This window comes from Zosterops lateralis (assembly GCF_965231275.1).
Source record: "Zosterops lateralis genome assembly, chromosome: 6".
Taxonomy (NCBI): Eukaryota; Metazoa; Chordata; class Aves; order Passeriformes; family Zosteropidae; genus Zosterops; species Zosterops lateralis.
Genome location: NC_139761.1, coordinates 4,533,193 through 4,556,674, shown reverse-complemented (window position 1 = coordinate 4,556,674; position 23,482 = coordinate 4,533,193). Strand labels below are relative to the sequence as shown.

The following is a 23,482-nucleotide window of genomic DNA, read 5'->3' as shown; positions in this document are numbered from 1 at the left end:
TGATCCCATTAACCCTGTTCTAAATTTGGGGAGCCAACTCAGAGACATGAAGTGACTTTCCCAGTGCCCTCAGTGCTCCAGGTGCCCAGATCCCTCTGGGCAGCATCTTCTTGTTGTCACTCTCACAACACAAAAGGCAGCAGAGACATAATTTTGGTTGGCACTGAATTTCCTGGTTTGTCCCAGTTATCCCAGTTCAAAGAAACTGTGGCTGCCCCATCCCTGGAAGTGCCCAAGGCCAGGTTGGATGGGCCTTGGAGCAACCTGGATAATGGAAGGATAATGGAAAGGGAGTGGAACAAGATGGTCTTTAAGGTCCTTTCCAACCCAAACCATTGGGTGACTCTGGTGAATCTGCCTTTTCCCTGGCACAGTTTCCAGTGCCTGAAGTTATAAATCAGAATGCTGAGGTTTCTGACCATGGGAGGCTTGGAGTGAGCCCACATCTCTGTGACAAAAGCCCAGGGAGTGTATTGTCTCTTGGAAATGCAGAGAAGAGCTGCAGGATGTCACAGTGTCAAAATATGAGGATTGTAGTGCTGACTTTCATCCCATCCCAGGCACTCTCCTCCTCTGCTGTTCAGGCTGCTGCCAGTGTTGGGCACAGCACAGAGTGAGGCCAAAGCCTTTTCCTGAGAGGTTACTCCAGAATCACCTCAAAATATTCCCCAAGCTGAGCCTTTTTCCCTGGGAAATCACTTTGAGGCAGCTGCCAGGTTCTGTGTGAGGCCTGGCAGCAGCAGGGAGTGATCACATCTCCCCTGGAGGGGCTGATTCCTCCTGGGAATGGATCCATCACCCTGGTGCCTGTGGAGAGGTGATTGCCCATAGTCACTGTGGGCACCAGGCAGCCTGGTAGGACAAGAACCATGTCTGATTGAGGTTTCATTTCAGCCACTGCTGTACTAACCCTTCCTGGTGCACCAGATCCTGTTCCTCAAGCCTGCTCTTACCTCATCACTTCCAGGGACGTGCCCAGAGTGTTTCCCTCCCCCAGAGCACACACTGCAGAGTGACAGTGTTCACTCCAGGAGCATTGCAGGGAGGGGAAAGGCTCATTCCCACCACTTTGGCTCTGTGCCCTGTGCCTTCCCTCCCTGTCTGCCTCACTTCCAGGCATGGAGCATTTCTGTGCCACTGTTTTCCTGGAGCTCAGAGCCTCATCAGCAGTCTGCTGTCACCTGGCTCTCCTGTGACCTTCTTGCCCTCCAAGGACTGCTGTAATTCCTGGAGTTTTCCTGGGTTTTTTTAGGGGATAAAATCGGCCACCGACTCAGCCATTTGCAGACAGAGGAATAAATCACTGGCAGTGTAGATTTACAGCTCATCCTGCTGTGTCCGTGTTCTCTCCTCACTTGGTTTGCTTTGCCCTTTGCTCCAATCCCTTTTACCTCTGTGATTTTCTGAGGGCCCATTCCCACAGGTGTATCTGGAATGTTAAAAGTAGTTGGGAATAGTTTTGGGAAAACTGACAAGGGATAGGTTTAGCTGGGGAAAAATGGGAAAAAATTCTTCCCTGTGAGGATGCTGAGGCCCTGGCACAGGTTGCCCAGAGAAGCTGTGGCTGCCTCATCCCTGGAAGTGTCCAAGGTCAGATTGGATGGGGCTTGGAGCCACCTGGGACAGTGGAAGGAGACCCTGCCCATGACAGGGGGTTGGAAAAGGGTGCTTAAAATAATGGCATCCTAAAGGACATTTGTTTCCAAAATATCTCATTTTACTGTGATTTAATATTTGTACTGTTTTAGCTCCCAGAACATCCCACACAGATGGAGGTGTTACACTATGGCTGGGGCTATAAAACTATGAAGGAAGAGGCTCTGACACAAGAAAAAGAAACAGAAATTACCTACTAGATATGATCTATTACATCTTTAATATTCCCACAGTAAGGATAGAAAATGGGATAAGAGATCAATTTACTTGCCCACAGTTGTACAAGAAGTCAGGGACAGCTGTCAGGAACTTGAAGGTCCCATTTGGTGTTTGGTCACAAGAGAATCCAATCACAGTGGGAATTGATGCTCAGTTTTGGATGCAGGAGGAATGTGGGATAAGACTTGTCCCATAAGCAAACATAAGCAAGTTCATTTTCCTTTTGTGACTAACACTGGACAATGCTGCTCTTCCCAAGTATTTGCAGGAAGATGAGTCTCTGTGATAATCAGATCTTATTTTTAGCATCTAATCGATGCTCAGGGCTTTGTGGTTTAATTACTGGAATACTGTGAAAACACAGTCTAATACCTGTTTTTTCCTTCAAAGGTCAACTCCATCATTTTTGTTTCCAGCCATTTAGTCCTTTATTGATCTTTATGTCATTTCATGGGGAGTGCTGCCTCTTGACAGATGAAATAAAGGCCAGAACTTGAAATAAGAAAAATACATCTTTTGTCTTAAACACAAAAATGGAAGATCCCCTATTTCAACCCTTGCTGCTGGCAAATCCTTCATACAGTGTCCCCAGGAAATAGGATTCTGAAAATGACTTTTGTTCTTTATGGAAGGAAAAAGAAGCAAACCAAGAATCTTTTCCGAGCCTGATTAATATCAGACATAAACTGAAGCACAAAAAGAAGTTTTGCAGTGTAGCTGCTGATCCTTTAAAGTAGATGAGACCATGGGCTCTGTCAGAAGGGCAGCAAGATCTCTGTGGTTTGCATTTAGAGAGGGCTGAATGAGAAATGCCCTCTCCTCTCAGTGTAGGGGAGTATCAGGGGACTCCAGCTGGAGATTTGGAAGGTATTTAATCAAATAACAGCCACCACTGTTTTGCTGCTGTCCTCCAGCTGAAATGAGGTGCTGTTGGAGCAGAGGGGTGCATGAGGTGCTCTCCACCTGCAGCTTCTCCACCTTTTCTCATCACTGCCATCTGACATTTGGTTTTAATTTGCAAAAAATCCATTCTGTCTTTGCCAGACTATGAGAGATGCTGTCGGGTTATGGAGTGAAAAACAGACTTGGAGAAAAATGTGCATGGACCGAATCCCATCTTGAGCTCTTTTCCTGTAAATACACAGGGTCAAACCCTGCAGTCAGCCCTCAAAACCAGCAGTGGTTTGAGGGGGACTTGGTGGCAGAAAGAGCTCAAATATTGGCTTGGTGTAAGGACAGAGATCCCACAGTGTTTGTGCAGCTCAGCTCTGAGCTCTGGGCTGGGCTTGGCGCAGTTTTCCCTGTGGATACTGAGTGGCTCCATGCCCGTGTCTGACCTGCTGCTTTCCTCTGGTCCCCGAGGGAACTTGGGCAGACTGAAGGCACAACACAAAGCCTGCTGGCAGGAGGAAGGATTTCTCTCCCAGGATTTCTCTCCCAGGGCTGCATTCTTGGCTGTGGTAAATCAGGAAATGGCAAACCAAGGATTGCAGCGCACCTCGGAGCTTCTCCAAAAATCAGCCAGTAAGGTTGAGATGGTGGAATCACAGGATGGTTGGGAACTGGAAGTGACCTGGAAGACCCTCTCTGTTCACACCCCTCTGCAGGGACACCTTCCATTATTCCAAGTTTCCCCAAGCCCCATCCAAACCTGGCCTTGACTGCACTTGCTGGGGAAGGGTAATGTTTCCCCTCAAGGCATTGCCCTGCAAGTTTGCACAAGCCCTTCCAATCATTGAATTTGTTGTGTTCTAGTTCTTGATAACTTTACCAATTTTTGACTGTTTGGACCAAGATTTTTCCATGGTTCTTGTCCCAGACTTTTTAAGAAAACTTTGGCTGAAGAAGTTCACCTGCTCCAGTGGATGAATCACTGGAAGAACAAACCACTAATAAATTTTTTGCTGGAGATTTCTGAGAAAAAAAAATTGCATGGCAAAATTTTAGATTTGAGAGTGCAGGGATCAGAAAAACTCCGTTAAAAGGTATATCAGTGCTCTGGAAAAAGTACTGGAAGAGCCTGGAAAGCTTTCTTTCATAGATCCTGGCTTCTTCAGCTGCTGCTTCTAGGTAGTTCTATTTGGATAGTGGTATATAAATAAAAAAGCACACAAGTCTCACCTTAAAAAGGCTATTAAAGCTGCAAAGTCAATTCTTATGAGTAAAGAAAGATTTTTAATCTTCAGCAGGACACAGCTTTGATGAGGAGCCTCCAGGGAGACCTTAGAGCCCCTTCCAAGAGCCTCAAGGGGCTCTGAGAGAGATGGAGAAGGACTTTGGACATGGGCATGAAGTGACAGGACAAGAGGGAATGGCTTCAAACTGCCAGAGGGCAGGGTTAGATGGGATATTGGGAAGGAATTGTTGACTGTAAGAGGTGGAGATGCCCTGGTACAGGGTGCCCAGAGAAGCTGTGGCTGCCCTTGGATCCCTGGAAGTGTCCAAGGCCAGGTTGGAGAGGGCTTGGAGCAACCTGGGATAGTGGAAGGTGTCCCTGCTCGTGTCAGGGGCTTGGAACAAGACTGTCTTTAAGGTCCCTTTAACCCAGAGCAGTCTGACTCTCTGAAAGCTGGTGAATGTGAGCATTTCCAGCACACCATGAGCTGAGGCAGGGGGGATTCTCACTGCTGGTGACTCCCTGTGTTGCTGCAGGAGCTGTGCCAGGGCAGAGTGAGGGAGAAGCTGATCCCACCTGTGCTCCAGCAGAGTCGTTGCCATTCCCATAAACAAAGTTTGCATTTCCTCTCCCGGAGCAGACGCAGCTTTTGAACACAGTGTGATCCAGTAAATATTTAATCACACAACAAATTGTGACAGCCAGTTCACAGCAACGTCCTGCTGATGCCTTTTAGGATGATGGGAGGTTGTGTACCTTGGCTTGGTTTTAATATCTTGTGTCTGTCTGTGGCCACTGAGGGTGAAATAAATTGTGTAGGTGTCAAATATGTGTTTTGAATGCCCCACAGAAGAGCTGAGAAATGCCAAGGCACAAGGGCAGTGCCTTTGCCAGCCTCAGCAAGGGGCTACTCACTGTGGACAGATAAAGTGGGAAACAGCTTTAAAAGTGCAAGGGAAAAGGAAAAGGAGGAACCAGACCTAATTTCCATGGCATTTCCATGGGGAAAGGAATGTCAAAAGGGTTGATAAGGTCAGGGAAGGTGTTGGGAAGCCCATTTTAGTTCCCACTTTCTGGGTGAGTGTGATGAGTTGTCTCCTCATCTCCATTTCTCTTCCAAGAGTTTTGTGGCAGTCTTGGGTTGCAGCCAGGCTTGGGTTGCAGCTGGACAGGGAGGGAGAAGGGTGTAGATGGTACAGTGCAGGGACCAGACAGTGCCATGGTAACTATTAATGTTCACTGGGTTAATTCAAAGTTCACCCAAGCAAAATTTTTATCTGAAAACATAAAATGGTAATCGTCAGTTTGGCATTTGTTTGATTATCCAGCTGTTCAAAGTCTTCTAGAGTTGGGTAGTTCAGGCATCAACATTCCCATCAGGTAGGTGGGGTCGTTCTGGAATTAAAAATATGCTACCTTCCAGCCAGATGCCATTTTCTTTATTATTTATTTGTGCTAGTAAGTAAATTGAAAATTGTGCTTTTTTTTAAGGGGAAGGAGCTGATGCACCCTTGTGCCATTAAGTTGTCAGAGCTGAGCAGATGGAGCACGAAGCATTTCTGCAAAATTGTTCTCACAAGTCTCATTTGGGGAAAAAAAAGTTTAACCTGCAAGAGAAAGGGATGAAATCTGTAATGGAACAGGGCAGGTTGCATGGTATATACAGACTGATTGAAAGTCATCAATCTTTTTCTTATTTTTTTTTTTTACACTGTAACCAACTCTCCTTTGCTGAAAGAATGCAGGTTTGGATTAGAGATTAGGGAAAAATTCTTGACTGTGAGGGTGATGAGGCCCTGGCACAGGTTGCTCAGAGAAGCTGAGGATCCCCCACCCTCCCTGGCAGTGCCACATTTTCACCACTGGTTTGGGGGTCATGGTGGAGAGTTATTAAAATGTGATGGATGAACCTTCATCAGTAGCAAGATGGAGTTCTGGAATGAAGCTGTAAAGTGCTGGATTTGAAAACCAGGCAACATCTGCAGGGATGAGTGATAATGTGCCATGGAAAAACAGAATTGCTTTAACTGATGATTTAAAAAGAGGCTGTGATTAAAACAAGCTGATTAGATGAAACCAAAGTGACAAGACAAAGCAGCAGGGCCTCCAAGAGGGGAAGGGGGAGACACAGCTGATGGCAGCAGGGCATGAATTATTGATTGAAATCTCCACCAGAAGTCTTTGCATTTTCTTATCTGGGAAAGGAGAGAATGAATGAGAAGCGAACAGAAATATTAAGCAGCTTTATCATTGCATTGGAGTGGATAATTAGGCAATTAGGAGTACTAAGAGTTGGCAAAGCAAGAGGCCCCGAGGACTTGTGCTCCTGATTTCAGAGGAGGGTGGAGGGGAAAGCAGGGAAAAAGCCTTTGGTGAGAGATTTGATGGTGCCTTGTGGGGAGGCTGAAAGGCAGGCACCCAGCCCCCTGCAGCTGCCAGGACAGAGTGGAGAGACCTGGATAATGAAAAAGAACTTATCTGGAGATGGAACAGCAGCAGGGAGGGAGGTCAGGAGTGAAAACCTCAACATAAAAAGGATCTGGAGCCAAGTGGGTCCAGAGGAGACCAGAAAGATGCTCTGGGGGCTGGAGACAGGCTGGGAGGGATGGGAGTGTTCAGCCTGGAGAGGAGAAGGCTCTGGGGAGACCTCAGAGCACCTTCTGATTTTGGGTATCCAGTGCCATCCACCCTCAGGTGTCACCTGCTGTCCCCTCCTGAGCCTCCTGCCTGTAAAACCTGAACTTCCAGAAGGGTTTTGCTCACAGGGAATTGTGAGCGTCCCTTTGTCCCTCCAAACGGGACCAGGCAGACACCACAGGCTGCTGCTTACCTCTGCCTCACTTCTTTGGCTGGCACCAGAGCTTCTGAATAGCTGGCTGCACATTTTAAAGGGGAAAGCTGGGTAAAACTGACTAAAAATAGCACATTGCATCTGTAACTGTCTGAACTCATCCTGGGCTGCTCCGAGGCCAGTGCCAGATCACCGTGCTCCTCCTCTCTGTGCTCATGACTGGCTTAATCTTTAAGCTATATGTTATTTAAAATTAATTTGTGGCGATGCAGACATTATATAAATCACTGAGGAGATGTCAGATTATGTATGTAATTTGCAGAAGTGCTCCTCACTCATCTGACTTAGCTGCCCATGGAACCAAGGGATCAAAATTAAGCTGAGGCAGAGAGTTTGGACCATCCTGAAAGTGCCCTGGAAGATGAGCCAGCACTGCAGACACTTGTTAGTAATTCACACCCAGAGACTCTTGTAATTTCTTCAGGACATTCAGTGATCAGAGAAAGGAGGATTAAAGGGGATGGTGAAAAATACATGGACTAGAGTATTTCTTACTAATTATTTGCTTGGCCTCGTTGGCAAATCACCTGCTGTTCTTGGAGAGTGCTGCATTTTCATGGGAAGGAGCCAGCCACAATGTTCCTCTCCCAACACCGAGCCAGAATATTAATTATGGATTCTGTTGCATAATTAGAGTCTGAAGGCCAGAATTAATTGATGGTAGCTGCTTAGCATAGATATCAATTCTGCCTTGAAATAATGCTCTGTCTCCTGCCCACAGTCATGGTGTCCTCAGAGGGGTAAATCAGTGCAGCAGCGAGTGGTTTTGGTTTTTTTTCGTTTTGGTGCCACAGTGGCTTGTGATTTCCTCCCAATGTTGTGCACTGGTGACATGAGAAGTGTTTGTAATTCATGGTAATCCAGTGCTCCTTGACTTGTCCTGGCCCCAGCCTGACAGGTCTGGGACCTTGGCTGTGACAGCTCCATGCTCTTCTCCTTCCCAGTGCAGTCCTGCCAGGACCTTGAAGGGTTTCTGACCTCCTGCTGCCCCAATCTCATTAATTTGGGGTCACTGTTTTCCTCCAGCAGATGTCAAAGACTGTGGCTGCATTAGAGCATCCCCTGGAGAGGCACCTGGTCAGGGAGAAATCACCTTGGGTTGTTTTATCCTGTATAACCTGGGTTGGTTTCCAAAGGCTCCTGACTGTGCTCTGGGTTTAATAACAAACAAATGGGAAATAGCAAATAAAGATTTGTACTATGGAGCTGGTGGGCCCCAGTGGGTGTGCTGCTGTTGTTCTGTTGGACCAGAGGGGAGAGCAAAGCCAGAATCTGTGTTCATTAAAAATAGGTAATAGAATATTCTTAGCTCAGAATAGAATATTCTGCCTTGGCAGAAACACTCTGGAGTTAATTGCTGCCGTTGTTGAGCTGCAGGAAAAGTGGGTCGGCTATTGATGAGATCACTGATCCCATGGAATTGTTGTGAAAGGTGTAAAAATAGGCTTTTGTGCTCAGCTGGAGTGTGGAGCACACGCTGTGGGTGCACGTGTGGCTGTCCCCAAGCCCTGGGGGTCTGCAGCTGTGTGCCTGAGCCACTGTCACCCTCCTCCTGGCACTGTCACACCTGGAAACCCAGTCCAGGGCAGCCATGGGCTTCCTTCATCTCTGGGATTCCCCTGGGAGTGACATCCAGGCCATGCAGGGCAGGACTAATGGTGGGAAGAGCTGATAAAACAGCACCTCAGCTGATAAAACAAGATCTCTTGTCCTCTTCGAGTGCTGTGTGTGTCCCTCTCCTGGACAATTCATCTTTTTTCTCAGCTCCCCATCCGGAATAAGTGCACCTGTGCCTCTTTTCACCTTTAGCTAATTTGGGAGCCTTCTGTTTGGAAGGTGTTATGTTGCTAACACTTCAAAGGGAGTATTCAAATCTCTTTGAACTTGTGTTATATCTGAAACATAAAATAGCCATTTGCTGCTGGCCCTCCTGTGCCCCCTCCCAACCACAGAAAGGCTCTGAGTGCTGCAGGTGCACATACAGACACTGATATTGCCAATTCAAGCTTTGAAGGGACGTTTTATAACAAAGCTGGCTTGGAAATCAGGTCTAAAATCCACAAACTATGTGTTACATTTGGGATTTAACATGCCCTGGAAGAAATATCCCTCAGAAGGACATTGCTGCATCCAAGAGTCCCCTGTGCCTGTAGCATTGTCATCCTGGAGAGATGAGAATCCTTGAAAAAACAGTTACTGAGCCCAAAAACCCCAACATTTAACTGTTTGTTGTTTCTTACCTGTGAGCAGGAATTTGTTAAAATCCTGGCAGATCCTTGTGGGCATTTTTCTCTCAGTGCCCTGTGGTGTCAGTGACTCCTGTATCCACTGCTGAGCCCTTGCAGCTCTTTGAGATCAGTGAATATTTCCTCCCAAAGCGCCTAAAATTACAGAATTTTAATTCTCAGCTGTCACATTTCACGGGACTTGTTGAACTGTCAGGAGAAGAAAGTCACAGTGGTGCTGGCAGTGTAAGTTTGCTTGGTTTAGTGATTTGGCACCTCCAGTGCTATCCCAGAACAGGCAGTGGCTATTCTAGAAAAGCAGGGTAATAAAGGACTGAGGATAATACATATTTAGCCATCATTACAGGCTGTAGGAAAAAAAAAGGGAAGAATATCCACAGAGAGGAGGCCAGTGGGAGGGGATAACTGCACTGAAGGTTTTCTCCTGGTCAGATACCCCAGTGTGTGCATGAAAAGTGATGGTCAAGAACCCACAACCTGAAATACTGGTTTTTAAAATCTTCCTTTTAAAATCACTCTGAAGATGTGAATTGCTCAGGCAAAGGTGAGCTCCTTGCCTGCCAACTCACTCCAAGAGTTTCTTGCCTTGATTTGCTGCATTTGCTTTTTCTCATGAATGAGAAAAGAGGAAATCTAATGTTCAGCCTTATCAGCTTGTCAATTTAATTGCTGTCTATTTTAATGTTATCACCATCATTCATTACTAATTAATAGAAGTTCCATGATTACACCTTTTATTTTTTTTCCCTTATTTTTCAGTGAGAAGCTGGATGGAGAAGCTGAAAGATAAGGTAGGAGGCTCAGTGTTTCAGTTCCTTTCAAAGCAAAGCCACTTTTACTTGCAGGAATAAATAAATTCCTGTCAGTGCAGTTCTTTAGCTCTACACAGACAGTTGAGAAAGGGCTTAAAGTTTTCTCTGGGAGGCAAATGAACCAGATGCTGCTGGTATAGAGTGGTGTGAATCCATAATAAACCCCTGATGGGTTGTAACAAAGGGCAGGAGGGACAGAAGTGTTTGATTGATTTCTCTGCACCAGAAAATGACCTTGTCAGATAACCTGAGTCCCTTTTTTTTATTTTCCCTTAACTTATAGAATAGTTGTGGTTGGAAAGGACCATTGGAATTCCATCTAGTCCAGTCCAGCCCCTCTGCACTGAGCAGGGATATTGTCCACCAGATCAGGATCAGGTTCCTTAGGACCCTGTCCAACCTGACCTGGGATGTTTCCAGGGATCCCAGGGTAAAGAACTTAGTTCCTCCCCTTTTCTCTGAGTGCTGAGCTCAGTTCTGGATCTAAATAAAGAGGGTCTGGTGCTGCTCTCTGGTGAGAGGCTGCATGTCATGCCACTGCCTCTGGATGAAGCCTTTTCCACCTCAATGTGCTGCAAATCCCTGGAAGAAGAATGATCAAACACAGTAAACCTGACAAGGTAACAGACCCTGATCATTCCTCCCTGCTATCACAGGGGGCTGGTCCACGGAATCAGGAGTTGTGCCAGCCACAGGCAGTGATGGCTTTTTAAGCTCTGCTGCCCTGGAGCAAATATTGACATTTCAAAATGGTTGTGAAGCCTTCCAAGTGTTGTGTTGCTGACAGCAGAGCCATGAAGCTGGAAATGAGGTGACAGCAAGAACATCTCGTGACTCAACAGGCCTTGGAAATTCTTGAGCAGGATCAGAGTCAGTAGAAACAAAAAATCATCACAAGGAGTGGGGGGTTGATCTCTGAAAACACATCCCTGAGCTTAGGCAGACTCACCCAACCGGCCCAGCCTTCCCAATGTGGTCCACACCAAATTTCAGCAGCACTTTTACCATCAAGTCAGAGCAGAGAAACAGGGTCTGGTGTCTGTTTTTCCAGGACTGGGGAGTGGGAAGGGTTTGAGTTCCTGCCCAGCCCTTGTTGAGTTGCCTTTCTGCCTGCACTAGGAAGGAGGCAAGTCTAGAGCAAGCTCTGCTCATGGCAGAGCTCCTTGGCCTGGGATTCATCCAGAGCAGATGCTGAAAGGACAGAGAATGGTTTTCCCAGCGAAGGTAAAGAGCAGCCACGAGGCTGGTTGTGTGCCTGGAGGGACTGCAGCATGCACAGGGCACCTGCTCATGGCACAGCACGAGCTTGGGGACATCAGAGTCTTCTCACTGGAGCTGTAGCTCTCACATCTTTCCTCTTGTCACCTTGTTGGCCACCTCTGTCCTTCCCTGTTGTAGAGGGGCTGCATGTCCCTGTCTCCAGCAGAGCTCTGGAGACCCTGGAGCTGGGCAGTGCCCAGGTCACTGAGGATCCACTGGTGTCCACTCACTCCTGAGCCACCTCCCTCCTCTGGGGAACAGCAGCTCTTTCACCTGGATCACATTTTTCCTTGGAAAAGCCCAACAAAAAACACTCTCTCCCCCACTCCCAACCAGCTGCTGGTGTAGCAAATCACTTCCAAATAAACCTGTTCACCCCATTCCCTCCTCTTCCTGGCTGAGTTTATCAGCACCAGCCTTATGTGCTGCCCCTGTCCTCTGTTTTATAATCCCTCCATCCAGAAGAGGATTCCAGCACACAGTGGTCCATCTCTGGGAGATTTGTCCTTCTCTGTCCCTCAGGGACTGTGGGACCAGCAGCACAGGGTCAGGGACAGATTTATGTCTGGTCTCCTGCAGTCACTGTGCAAATGCTGCATTTGGTGTGGCAAATAACGGACATGAAGTTCCTCTCAAGTTGTCTTGGTGTTATCTCAAAGCCCAGCAGGGCCAGGAAGGTCATGAGCATGGACTGGGTGTATTAAAAGCATCCCTAAAGAAGCTACGTCTTCCCATAAAGGGGTAAAAATGTGTCTTTGACCTGTGAAATGGGATTTTGAAATGGCCCTCAGAAGTTGGGCTGCAAGACACAGAAGGGCTGGATTTGCATCACATCACAGGGTTTTGGGGTATAGAACATTGTCCTGGGGGAAACCTGTAAAAGACCATGGGCTGGTTAGGTGTGATAAGGGCTCACAGACAGGCTGAGGAGTTCATTGTGATTTCTGACATGGAAACTCAACTGGGCAGCAGCTAAAAGCCTTTTGCAGCCTCCCCTCACTGCCCATGCCAGCAGCAAAGTTCCAGAAATAGAAAACCCCACACTGCACTAATTAGGTCACCCAATTAAGGCACCTTAATTGCCTCACAGAGACACAGCCTTCAGCTGTGTCCTGACTAACCTTCTTTTTTTGGGAGCTGGGCTTTGAGCTCCCAAAAAAACCCTGCCCCTTCTCAGGACCTGAGCTGAGCAGGGCTGGCTTTTCTGGGAGGGTGTTCAGGGAATCTGAACGATGCAGCTGGAGATCCCTCAAGCTTTGGGATGCAGACACAGAGCTGTTGTTGTTTAAAGCCCTGAGTAGGATCTGGAGGGGCTTAGGGGAGCAAACCAGCCCTCCTTGGCATGGTGCCTGCCCCAGGTGAGAGCAGTTCTTTTCATTCTCCAGGTAAGTGTACAAAAGCAGGGCAGTGCAGCTGAATAGCTTTTTTATTTTCCCTCCCACTGAGTGGATTATGGAAGAGAAGTAATTACGGTGTGTGTGCTGTGTTGTGTTTTGAGAGCACAGATGAAGACAAGTGGTTGTAAGCAATGGGCTGGGGCTCACTAGGAGCTGTCTGATAGTCCTCAGAATTGGTGCCTGTGTCCCTTGGCAGGTGTAAAATCTATTTTGGGGGGTGTAGCAGGCAAAGGGTGAAGCTGTAGTGGCACAGCAGAGGACTCTGCAGTGTGGGGAGAGGCAGAGCTACAGGGGGACAGCCAGGCTGTACCTGCCTGCCTTGCAACACTGAGCCCACCTGCCCAAATGAGGTGAGGATTCTGAAGCAATCTGTCTGGCACTTTAAATCTTAGGTTCATCCCCATTTCAAGCACTAAAATATAAAATACCAAGCACTTGGAAATATTTTCCCAAGGATTGAAAGCATTTAGATGTATAACTTTGGATTATTCATGCTGTCTGTATTTTTTTTTTCTCATGGGCAGTGCAAACATACAGATCACAGCGATTGCATTAGGGCTGGTTTGCTTTTGCTGTGCTCCCCTTAAGGGCCAGCTGAAGGTGTGTGTGCCCTCCCTCCCTGTCATCACCCTGCTGCCATGCAGGGCACCCCTTCCCCTGCAAAGCCAAAGTGTTTGGCTCAGAGATTTTGAGTACAAAACTGAGGAGGTCTTGGAGTGACCTGAGATCACCTTCCTTTGGCAGCCAAGGTTTTCCTTCACACCTGCATCCCACTTGACCCCAGCACTCACCCAAATTATTCCCTCTCCTAAAGGCAGGCAAGCACTGCAGGGTCTCAGCTGTCACCAGTAAATATCTGTCAGGAAAAGCTGAGTTGCTCCTGGAGTGGGGTTAGTCCCTGGAAACAGGAATTATCCCATGCAGACAGATGATGGGGGCTCAAATCCAATACGCCTTGAGGAAATCAATGTAGGGATATACTGCAGTCCTTAACTGGTGAAAATGACACTGGAAGGATGGTTTAGGGAGTGTTGCTCTGCTCCTTCTCTTCTCCATTCAGGCAGGATACATGTCGGGAATGCTGGTTCCTGTGGGAGTGGGAATAGCTGGAGCCCTCTTCATCCTGGGAGCCCTCTACAGCATCAAGATCATGAATCGCCGGAGGAGAAACGGCTCAAAGAGACACAAAAGGAAGGTATGTGTCGTGGTTTGAAAGCAAAACGAGTGAGAGGCTCCAAGTCAGAAAGACAATTTAATAAGAAGAAATGTAAAAAGGTAAAAATAAAACAAATGCAATAACACAAAAGAGCACCGACAGAGTCAGAATACAACCTGAGCAGGGTGGTGGGAGCAGTCCAGGTGAGGGGCTCTTCCTGAAGCAGTGATCCTGTAGAAAGGTCTGGGAGCTCTGCTTCTCTGGGAATCCAGTGGGTAAGGGCTGCTTGTCCTGTCCCAAATCCCAGATTCTCTCCAGGTGGGAATGCTTGGCTCCTCCCCCTGGGCGGAGCATCTCCCAATGGGATGAGGAGTCGTGCAGTGGGTCCTTGATGGCCCATTAAACAGAGAGAGCTCCTGGAGGGAGTTCCCTGTGAGTCCTGGGCAAGGCATTGACGGGCCATGAGCAGAAGAGCCCAAAGGAGGGGCCTGGGAAGACACTGCCCCACCTGGTTCCAACAGTTCATGAAGATGGTGATGTAATAAATACTTTGTGTACATCTTACACTACAACCCAGGACAGTATGGAAACTGCCAGGGAAAGGTATGGAGGCTGTGAGCCCTTCTGGCTGTAAAGCCAACACAGCCTGGGTAGGCTCTGTGTGAGCTGGAGTGTCCTGGGCACCTCGTTATGGGATGCGGGCACCCAAATTCTCTTTGTTTTGTTCCTTTTGGCACATGGACCTCTCTGATTGTTTGTTCTCCTCCCCCAGCAGAGGGAATTTAACAGCATGCAGGACCGAGTCATGCTCCTGGCCGACAGCTCTGAAGACGAATTTTGAGTGGAACTGCAGTGCCCTTGGGAGAGCCCGTGACTTTTCAGAGGAGGGAGGGAGGGGGAGAGGGAGAGAAGAAGAACAACAAGTGACTTTTCTGCTGCTCCCTCAGCTGCCCTGGGCAGGGGTGGTGTCCCCAGCCAAATGACAATGACAATGCTATGCTCTACGTGTGCCACCCGTGATGTTTGTTTTGATACAGTAGTGGAGATCTCACACTCACCCCCCTGGCGCCTCATTCAGAGCCACAGCTGGAGCTGATCCATGTGGATGATTCTTTTCCTCTCTGTACTGTTTTGGTCCTGGCTGGCAGTAATCTAATCATAACAATAGCTCTCACCCATCCCAGGAATGGAAATCTTTACTGTGAATGACTCCTGTCCAATTCATTTTAAATGTTACATTACCTGAGCTAGAGTTTGTTAGTGCTAAGATTAGCTGCTCTGCTTAATTAATGAGTTGTAAGCCTGAACTGTATCCCTGGCTGCCTGAGAAGTGCCCGTGTACAGGGTCCTTGGTACAGTTTGAAGCACATTTCTGCCCCCACTCTCACCCCTTTCTTCCTTCAGCTGTGCTGCACACTGCTTGGAGACACACAGGAATGGCCTCAGCACTTGATCCCACAACAAAATTCCTTGTCCATTTTCAACCAGCACTGAGTGTTACAGCACAATAAATACCAGCGCTCACCCACTGACGGCTGCTCTTGCCTGGATCTCTTGGCTTTTGGTCAGTGTGCAAGGAGGTGAGAGAAGAGGCAGGTCAGAGACTTCCCCAGCTTCTGCCTCCTGCTGGAAGGACACCAGCTCCAGGTTCATCTCCTTGCAAGGCTGCATTCCCATAGGGATGAGAGTGGAGCCTCTGTACCCCACTGGAAAATGCATTTTCAGCCCCTGAAAGCTGCGTGAGCATCAGCACCTTTGGGGGATCTGGATGGGTCTTGTCTCACAGAATGGTTTGGGTTGGAAGGGACTTTGAAAGGACCTGGTTCCAACCCTGACACCTTCAACTAGACCAGGTTGCTCCAAGTGTGGCCTGGAAAACTTCCAGGGATGGGGCAGCCACAGATTCCCTGCACAACTGATCTCCAAACCAGGGAATACAGAAAGGCACTAAGGGTTGGGGAGCAGGTGGCAGTCACTGTGGAGGGATTTGTGGCTGATAGTGAGAAAACAGCAAGAGCTGGAGAGATGTGGGGAGTGAGATGACCACACTGGGAACCCTTGGCTGTAGGGAGTAAAGTGGATTCACAGCACAGATGGATATAGAGAGTTGTGGAGGTGCCCTGTTAGTGCTTGAGGTGTCACAGGCATTGAGCAGGGGAGAATAATGTAGCTTTGCCCAAAAATGCTGTAAAAATTGCCAGGAAAAGGGCTGCACTATTGATCTCTGCTTCCCACTGTGGAATTGCTTCAATTTGACATGCAAAATATCCCCATTTCTGAGGTGGGAATGGCTGTTCTATGGGGAATCATCCTTCCTGCAAGGAGCAGTGACTGTTGCCAGAGGAGAACTGAGCAGAAAAGTGAGGGCAGACCACACACCTGCTGGGATTAAATCCCACTGAACCTTTGGAGAAGAGGGAGGGAGGAGAGGCTGAGGAGGGGCAGGAGCAGGATTTGTTCCCTGGGAAGGTGGAAAGGTCTGTCAGATGGTGAGGAGATGTCTTGTGGAAGTGTCAGTAGTGCATCTCTCCCTTTTTGTTCCTGAAACTCCAACCAGGAGGATTTTGCCTTGCAAAAAAACCCCAGCCCCACATCTTTAACAGGCACTGACTGGCAATGCAGCATTAAATCCAAAATTAAAGCCTCTTTCTCATGTAGTATAGTGGGCACTCCAAGTTAAGATGAAGTTTTCCCTCCAGACTGATCTCTCCCTATTTCCTTCTCACTCCTAAGTCTGTTGGAGCTTGGGAGCTGTTAAGAGTCCAGCTGATCATTCCTGGCTGCTTTGCAGTATTGGGAATCAGGAAATATTGTCCCTTGGGCTCTTTGGTGATTTATTCCTGGTAAGGCGTGGTGGGGATTGCAAAGTGGATTTCTGATAAAATATCTGATAAAACACAGAGATGCTGGGTCAGTCAGGAAGAGGAGAAGGAGAGATGGCTGAGGAAGGCTGCTGGTTTAAGTATCCCAGCTCTGGCAGCTCCAGGAGGATCCTTATGGATGGTTTGTCAGTTTGATGGATTAGGGTGAGGAGGTGCTGTGGCCTTTTGTTGTGTTAACAAATCCCCAGTTTGGGAAACACGGCCTTTCTGCAGGGGCAATCAGTTTCCCTGTCTCTCTTCTCCCTCTCCAGCATAATGAACTTGAGGAATTAAAGGCAACACTGCCAGTCAGAATGATGAAAGTGGGGTTTTACTGCATCTGTGGGGGGCCCTGGTGTCCTTAGAGCCAGAGTTCTCTCAGAGAGGATGTGGCAGGGGTGGCTTGGATGCTGGAAGGGGACAAGGAAGGGAGGCCCAGTTTCATGCCCAGTTCAGTGTGGGCTCTCTGGTCTCTTCTGGAGAATTAGGTGGATTTCCCAAAGGTTTTTCTTGTGATGAGTCTGCACCAGGCCTGACTCTGGCTCTGAAATCCTTCACCCAAGGATGGGACCTGAGCAGCTCCCTGAGCTGCCCAGAGTGCAGAGACACCAACTGATGGCCATTGGGAGTGGAGGTTTCTGTTTCTATTGTGGAATAGCTGGTTTTGGTCAGCCCTGCAGGGTGCCCTTGTGTTCAGCTCAGCCTGGAAGCAAAGTGGGCAGTCAGAACCAGCCTTGGCTGGAGGGAAGTTTGGAGGTCAGTGTTTCCTGCTTGGAGCTCAGTGTTCCCTGCAGTGCCCTTGGCATCAGTGCAGTGTCTGCAGGTCCTCACAGCACAGGCACCACTCAGCCCCTTCCCTCGTCATCCAAGACCAACAGACTTCAGATTGGGCTCATAAAAACACTCTCTGCACAGCTCCTGGAGTTTGAGTCATCCCCTTGAAGTGCAGGGAGGTGACAGGGGGTTCAGGTGGGAGCTGAAGCTCCAGTGACCTAACACTGCTGGTTTGATCTTTACCTCTGCCTTGCCAAACCAGCAGATTCTTTTGGAAGAGGCAGGGCAAGGAAAGCAGCCAAGAAGGGCCCTCCTCATCCCCCTTGCAGTGAACTGCAAGCCCCTGAATGCTGAGAGTGGTGACATTGGCACAGCAATGTCACTGCAGCAATAACAACCCCTGGACTCCGCACAGGACGAGCCACTCACCTCCCTTTTGCATTTCCCTGACAGCACAAATCAGAATTTCACTGCAGGCACTACACAGCAGCTTTGGCATCTCCAGCCCCATTTCTGACAGGAGGGACCAGCCCAGTGGAATGCACCTCCACCACACAGCTGCTGACCCCTGGAGGTGTCTCTGAGGCCAGATGTTGACCCTGGTGAGGCTTCTCTGGACTGCACTGCTGCCCCAGAGCTGTGTGAGCAGTGCTCCTGCTTCCTTGTGGTTTTTCTATTTTGGACAGGAACAACTCCTCATCCTGTAACTATGGAATGTAGCACTTTGTTAAATGAAAGCATTGGGAAATAAAAAGCTGTCCATCATAGCTGACTTTAAGTGCTTGGTCTCCCTGATCTGTGCTTCGTTCAGCCTCTCAGGCAAAGCTGTGAAGTGATGCTTGGAAGATTTGAGTGTTTGTGTTTCTTTCTCCAGGCTGCATGGTCAGTGCAAGGCTGGGATTGCAAGGGCAATAGGAGATGTGGGGAACCTCAGCCTGGCACTTTTTTGGGTAGGATTTATCTGGAAGTAGGTGTTTGCCATGGGCTGTGATGAGTAACACCCCAAAGTCCCTTGGTTTGCAGTGGCAGCAATGAGCCCCAACACAGAGTGACATCTTTGTGCACACCAGGATATTTCTTTCTCTCTTTTTTCTTTTTTTTTCTCTCTTTTCATTATTTTTTTTTTCATTTTTTTCCCTCTTTTCTTTCTTTTCTGTTTTGTCCTGTTTCTGATTTGTCTGTGCCCTGATCTTCCAATATCCCAATAACAAGGTGCCTGCCTGCCCTTCTCCCATCTCCCTCCACTAACAAGAACTATTTGTCACCGTGTGTATTTTCTCTAATGGAAAATGGCTTGTTCAAAACAAGAAATTCCCAGGGAAATAGCTGCTTGGGGATTGCATGAACACATTCTTTGCTAATTGGTAGTTGCCAAAAACAATCTGGATATTCATGAAGCTGTTTGCTGCACTGCTGGCTTTTTCCAATGAAAAAAACAAGACCTGCTGAAAGAAGATAAACAATGACAATGGGTTTTTTTCCCCTAGGTCTGTTTCCTTAGGAAATTACTCTTTGTGATCTCTCTGCCTTGCTCTGAGCCTCTGTCCATCAGCTGCTCTCCTTGTGATGACTCTGCCAGCCAAGCCAGGGGTTTGTGAAAATGGGGGAGAGAAGAGACCGTAACAAAAAAACCCTAAAAACCCTCAAACCCTCCAAAACAAACAAACAAAGAAACAAACAAACAAAAAAAACCCCCAAAAAACCCAACCCCAAGAAAAGCATGTATGGAGCTATTCTGAGGCTGCAGAATTCCTGCATTTTCAGCATTTCTATGTGGCTTGATGGAGAGGATGAGCTGGATGTCCTGGAAATCATTGGGATTCCTGCCCCGTGTGGGTTCCTTGGGCTGTGCACAAAGCACAAGGATGAGGCTGGCACAGGGCTCAGCCTATTTCAGGCATGAGCAGGACACTGTGCAGAGCAGCACAAACAGCCCAGCTTGGGGTTATTTTCATCAATGTATTTGGGAAGGACAAACCAAAGGCATTCCCTGCATGTTCTGGTGGTAAAGACACACGCCAGGATCTGTGCTCAGAACAAAAAACCTCCTTTACTTTGAGACAAATCTCCCTCCTGTGAAACCCCCTCCACTAAAGCTGGATCTCATGGACAGAATTTCAGTGCACAGGGATGTTCACTCTCAGCTTCCCTAAGGCTTACTGAGGTTTCCCCCCCCTTTTTTTTTTTCTTCCCAGTGGTGACGCCATCCCAAGAGAAGGGTTTGGGTCTGAGCCAGCAGCAGGGAGTCAAGAGGTGTTCCCTGCAGAAATGTTTCCTTTCTTAATGACAAGTGCTGGGCATTGTATTTGCAACCCAAGTTTTTCACCTCCCAGGCACTATGATTTTTCCTGATTTACTTTAAGTTTTTTTGGCTTAGGTTTTAGGCTGATTTCTTGGTAAAAATCTCTTCTCAGAGCAGTGGAAATGTGCCACACTCTCATTCTGTCCAGAAAAAGCTTCTGAGCATTGGCTGAAAGACCACAATCAGCAAAGCCTTGATGTCCAGGCAGGAATATTCATGGATGAGGGGGAATTGTTCTCTTCTCCCAAGTCACAAGCCATAGGACAATGGGAAATGACTTCATGTTGCACCACTGGAGGTTCAGGTTAGATATTAGGAAAAATTCCTTCACCAAAAGAGTTATAAACCACTGGCACAGGGCAGTGGTGGAGTCCCCATCCCTGGAGGGATTTTAAAGCCATGTGGATGTGGCACTTGGGGACATGGGTTAGGGGTGGCCTTGGCAGTGCTGGGGGAATGGTTGGACTTGATCTCAGAGGTCTTTTCCAGCCTGAATGGTTCTGTGGTTCTCTGCCACTAAAAAAGGTGCCAAAGACCTGAAGAGCTCCTGGCAGAGCTGGGCTGCAGCTGGGCTGTGGAGGGACATAAATGGAGATTAATGGCAGCTTCTGACTGTCCCTTTCCAAAAATATCCCCAGAAAACTCCTGGGTCTTGCACATTGTGCACGAAGAGGGATGTTAACCTCTGTGTTGGGCCAGCATTTGGGAGCTGAGCTGTACTTTCACTAATTTTCCAAATCTTTAATACAAAGTGACTGGAAGGGTAAACTTCAGTCAATGAGGCTCTTCACTAAGGATTTCATTTCATCTGAGGCAGAGGAAATGGATCTGGGCAATAAAAGAGGCTGATATTAACAGATATTTCTTTTCTTTAATGGAGGGAAAATTTGTAGTCTCTTAAAAAAAATTAAATCTCTGCAAAAAAGTGACTGTACTCATATAAAGGAAATTCAGAATTAAATCAAGAGTGTCTGATGTAAATTTAAAACATCTTCTCTTACACAAGCAAAGTCTCAATAATGAAAACATTGGCCAGGATCAGACTGTAACCCGACCTGGAATTTGCAGTCAAAATGTTTAGATCACTGGATTTAACTGTACTTTAGATCAAGAAGCTGAAAAATCTTTATTTAAAATAATTTGTCAAGTAGATATTTTTTTCAATTTTAGCTCTTTTCCCAAGGTTCATTCTTGCTGGTCAATATGTCCTTTAAAAGTTATTGATTTGCCTCTGGAAATCATCTGCTGTGGACTTATTCACTTATTCTTTCCATAACTTAATCTGCAATTATGGAAGCAATTTCAGGGTTTCTGATTTAATTTTTTTTTCCCAGATTATTATTTATACTTTGCATTTTTAATATTAAAAAAAAAAAATAGCAAGTAGCAGTCTTCCATTCCACTGACTGATTGCATTACATTCCTGTCTGGTTAAATCTCACTTGGATACAGGCAGAAATTCGACTGAAATACCCAGAAATTGGATTTTTGTTACAAGAGCAGCAGCAGGGCTGCAGAATGGGAGCTGCACTGTTGCGTGAACATCCAGGATGGGTTTGTGGTGACAAACAAGGTAATTTGGGCACAAGGAGCTGAGGGGGTTGCTGGGGGGGGTTGGTTGTAGTTTGTGAGATTAAATAACACACCAGAGATGTCAATCCTGCAGACCAGAGGAGTTTGGAGCTGTTCCCACTTCAGCAGGAGCAGGAACTGGAAAAAAAAAATTGATATTATATTCAAGACACAACCATGGCCAAGGAGACCTGCATTAAAAAAAAAAAACCAAACTCTGGTCTTGGGTTTAAAATGGAAAGGAGGGAGGTAGTAAAATGCATCATTGAATCCAGGCTGGAATCAGGGAAAGCTGAGCTGGGCCTCAGTGCTGGCCATGTGGAATTTATTTATGGGCAAGGAGGGTGCCAGGGCTGCAGCTCCTCTGGACCATGGATTGCATGAGAAATGGGGGCAGAGGTTTGTTGGGTGTTTTGTCCTTGCTGGAAGTGACAGAAAAAGGTTCCAAAGCCACCATGGCTCACAGGATCTGCCTGTTGGGCAGGAGGGGGATGCACAATCCAGGGAAGACTTTCCTCTAGAATTGAAAGTGAAGAATGTAGCATAATAGCATGACAAACAAAAGGCTAATCAAGGGATTTGGGCTGCTTGCTAGCTGTACTTATTAAAAAAAAGTATTTAATTGGATATTTGTTTTGTTGTCAGCATGCTAGGCTTAAAAATATACAACTATTGCCCTGAAACATCTGAGTGTGGAAAGGAGAGGAGGCTGTGGAAATACTGAAACAGAAGATATATGGAGGGGATTTTTTTTTTTTTTTTTTTTTTTTTTTTTTTTTTTTTTTTTTTTGTTGTTGTTTTTTTTTTTTTTTTGATAGCAGGGTGCAGACTTTGAGGAGACAGGAAACAGGAAGAAACATAATTTCACATTTACCTTCTAACAAAGCAATGTGCTGTGAGCCACCCCAGGGCTCATGGTGCTGAATAACACCAACATTATTAGAATCTGCACAAGACTCTTCTGGGTCCCCCAGCCTGACAGAAACCTGGAGCTGAAATCTCAGTGTGGATTTGCTTGTGAGCTTCCCTGCCTGGCAAACCCCAAGCCCTGACACTGGTGCTCATGAGAAAACCACAATTTGGGAATTTTCTGTGGAAGAGGGATGTTAGCTGACACTATGGAAATAAAATGTTAGTGTGGTTTTATGGGCTGAGCATTGAATCTGGAGAATGGTGAAGGCTCTTGCTTACCTGGCTGTTCTTGAGGTTATAAACCCTTGGGCCATGGCCTGCTTGTAAGACAAAATTGAAGCAATATATGTAATTTTGGGTCTAGTCAGCACAAATGAGTGTATAGGACATCAAAAATTGATGCAGTGGAGAAGAGAAGTAAGTGGTGCAGTGATCAGCCTGGCTTTAGCAGGTGAACCCGAGCACTGGGAATGCTGCAGATTAATTAAAATGTGCATCCAGCAAACACAGGGATATTGCCATGGAGCTGGCTGGATCTGCCACATTTCAGGCAGTGATGAAAACATTTGCATGGCCAGGTAACCACAAGAGGCACTGCAAGTGTGAAGTGTCTGGGCAGGGACACCTTCCACAAATTCATTTTAAGTTGATTTAAGAGATGGGGAGGGCATGCCCTGGATAGATAAAAGTACCTGACAGAGATTTGGCCATGGCTGAGCATCCTGGCAGGTCTTGTGCTATTTGGGAGGAGAGAAATTTTTTTCAGGAGACAGAAGGGATGTCTCTGCTTTCAGGAGAGCAGCAGGGCATGAGAAGCCAAGCCCTGGCTGGGGTGTAGAGTCTGAAGGTCTCATGCCACAAGATTTCTAGGTGATCCACCACCAAATTAATCCCATCAGCCTTGATTTTTTCCTTTTTTAAGAGGACAAATGGCTCCCCTGACATGCTCAGGTCCATCTGCCCACGACAGTCACTGCTGCAGGGTGTTTTTCCTAAATGGAAGTGCAGTGTTGGAAGACAAGAATGTTTTTCTCTGCAGTTTGTTTATTGAAGTGGCCAAAGACCAAACTGAGCACAACTTAATTTTATTTTTTCCTGAAGCAAATAGCCAGCTCATCACAGGGGTGGGTGAGGTGCAAAACCTTCATCTCCACACCTTCCTACTGTGCTTCCTCCTCTGGAGGGAGCTGAAGAAACAGCTGAGACCTGGGCACAGCAGAGCCCACGATCATCTCTCCAAGTCCTTTTGCCCATTTGCCTCCACCCTGCAGATCATTTAGCACGAAGAAAGCAATTTTTTTTGCCTTTGATACTGAGAGCAGGGAGAGGGGTAATTGGAGCCTGGGAG

General features: G+C 47.2%; 1 protein-coding gene across 3 annotated transcripts in view; it reads left to right on the top strand.

The window, feature by feature from the left end:
• Positions 1-18,062, top strand: part of ARMH4 (armadillo like helical domain containing 4) — a 54,318-nt gene extending 36,256 nt beyond the window's left edge. For 2 of the 3 annotated variants that reach the window (XM_083863511.1, XM_083863513.1), the window contains exons 6-8: positions 9,848-9,879; positions 13,618-13,752; positions 14,486-18,062. In XM_083863511.1, the coding sequence (XP_083719637.1) occupies positions 9,848-9,879; positions 13,618-13,752; positions 14,486-14,554 (236 nt within the window). In that variant the 3' untranslated portion in view covers positions 14,555-18,062. The remainder of the gene's footprint in view (positions 1-9,847; positions 9,880-13,617; positions 13,753-14,485) is intronic. The other variant, XM_083863512.1, reaches the window with a different exon arrangement.
• The last annotated feature ends 5,420 nt before the right edge of the window (positions 18,063-23,482 follow it).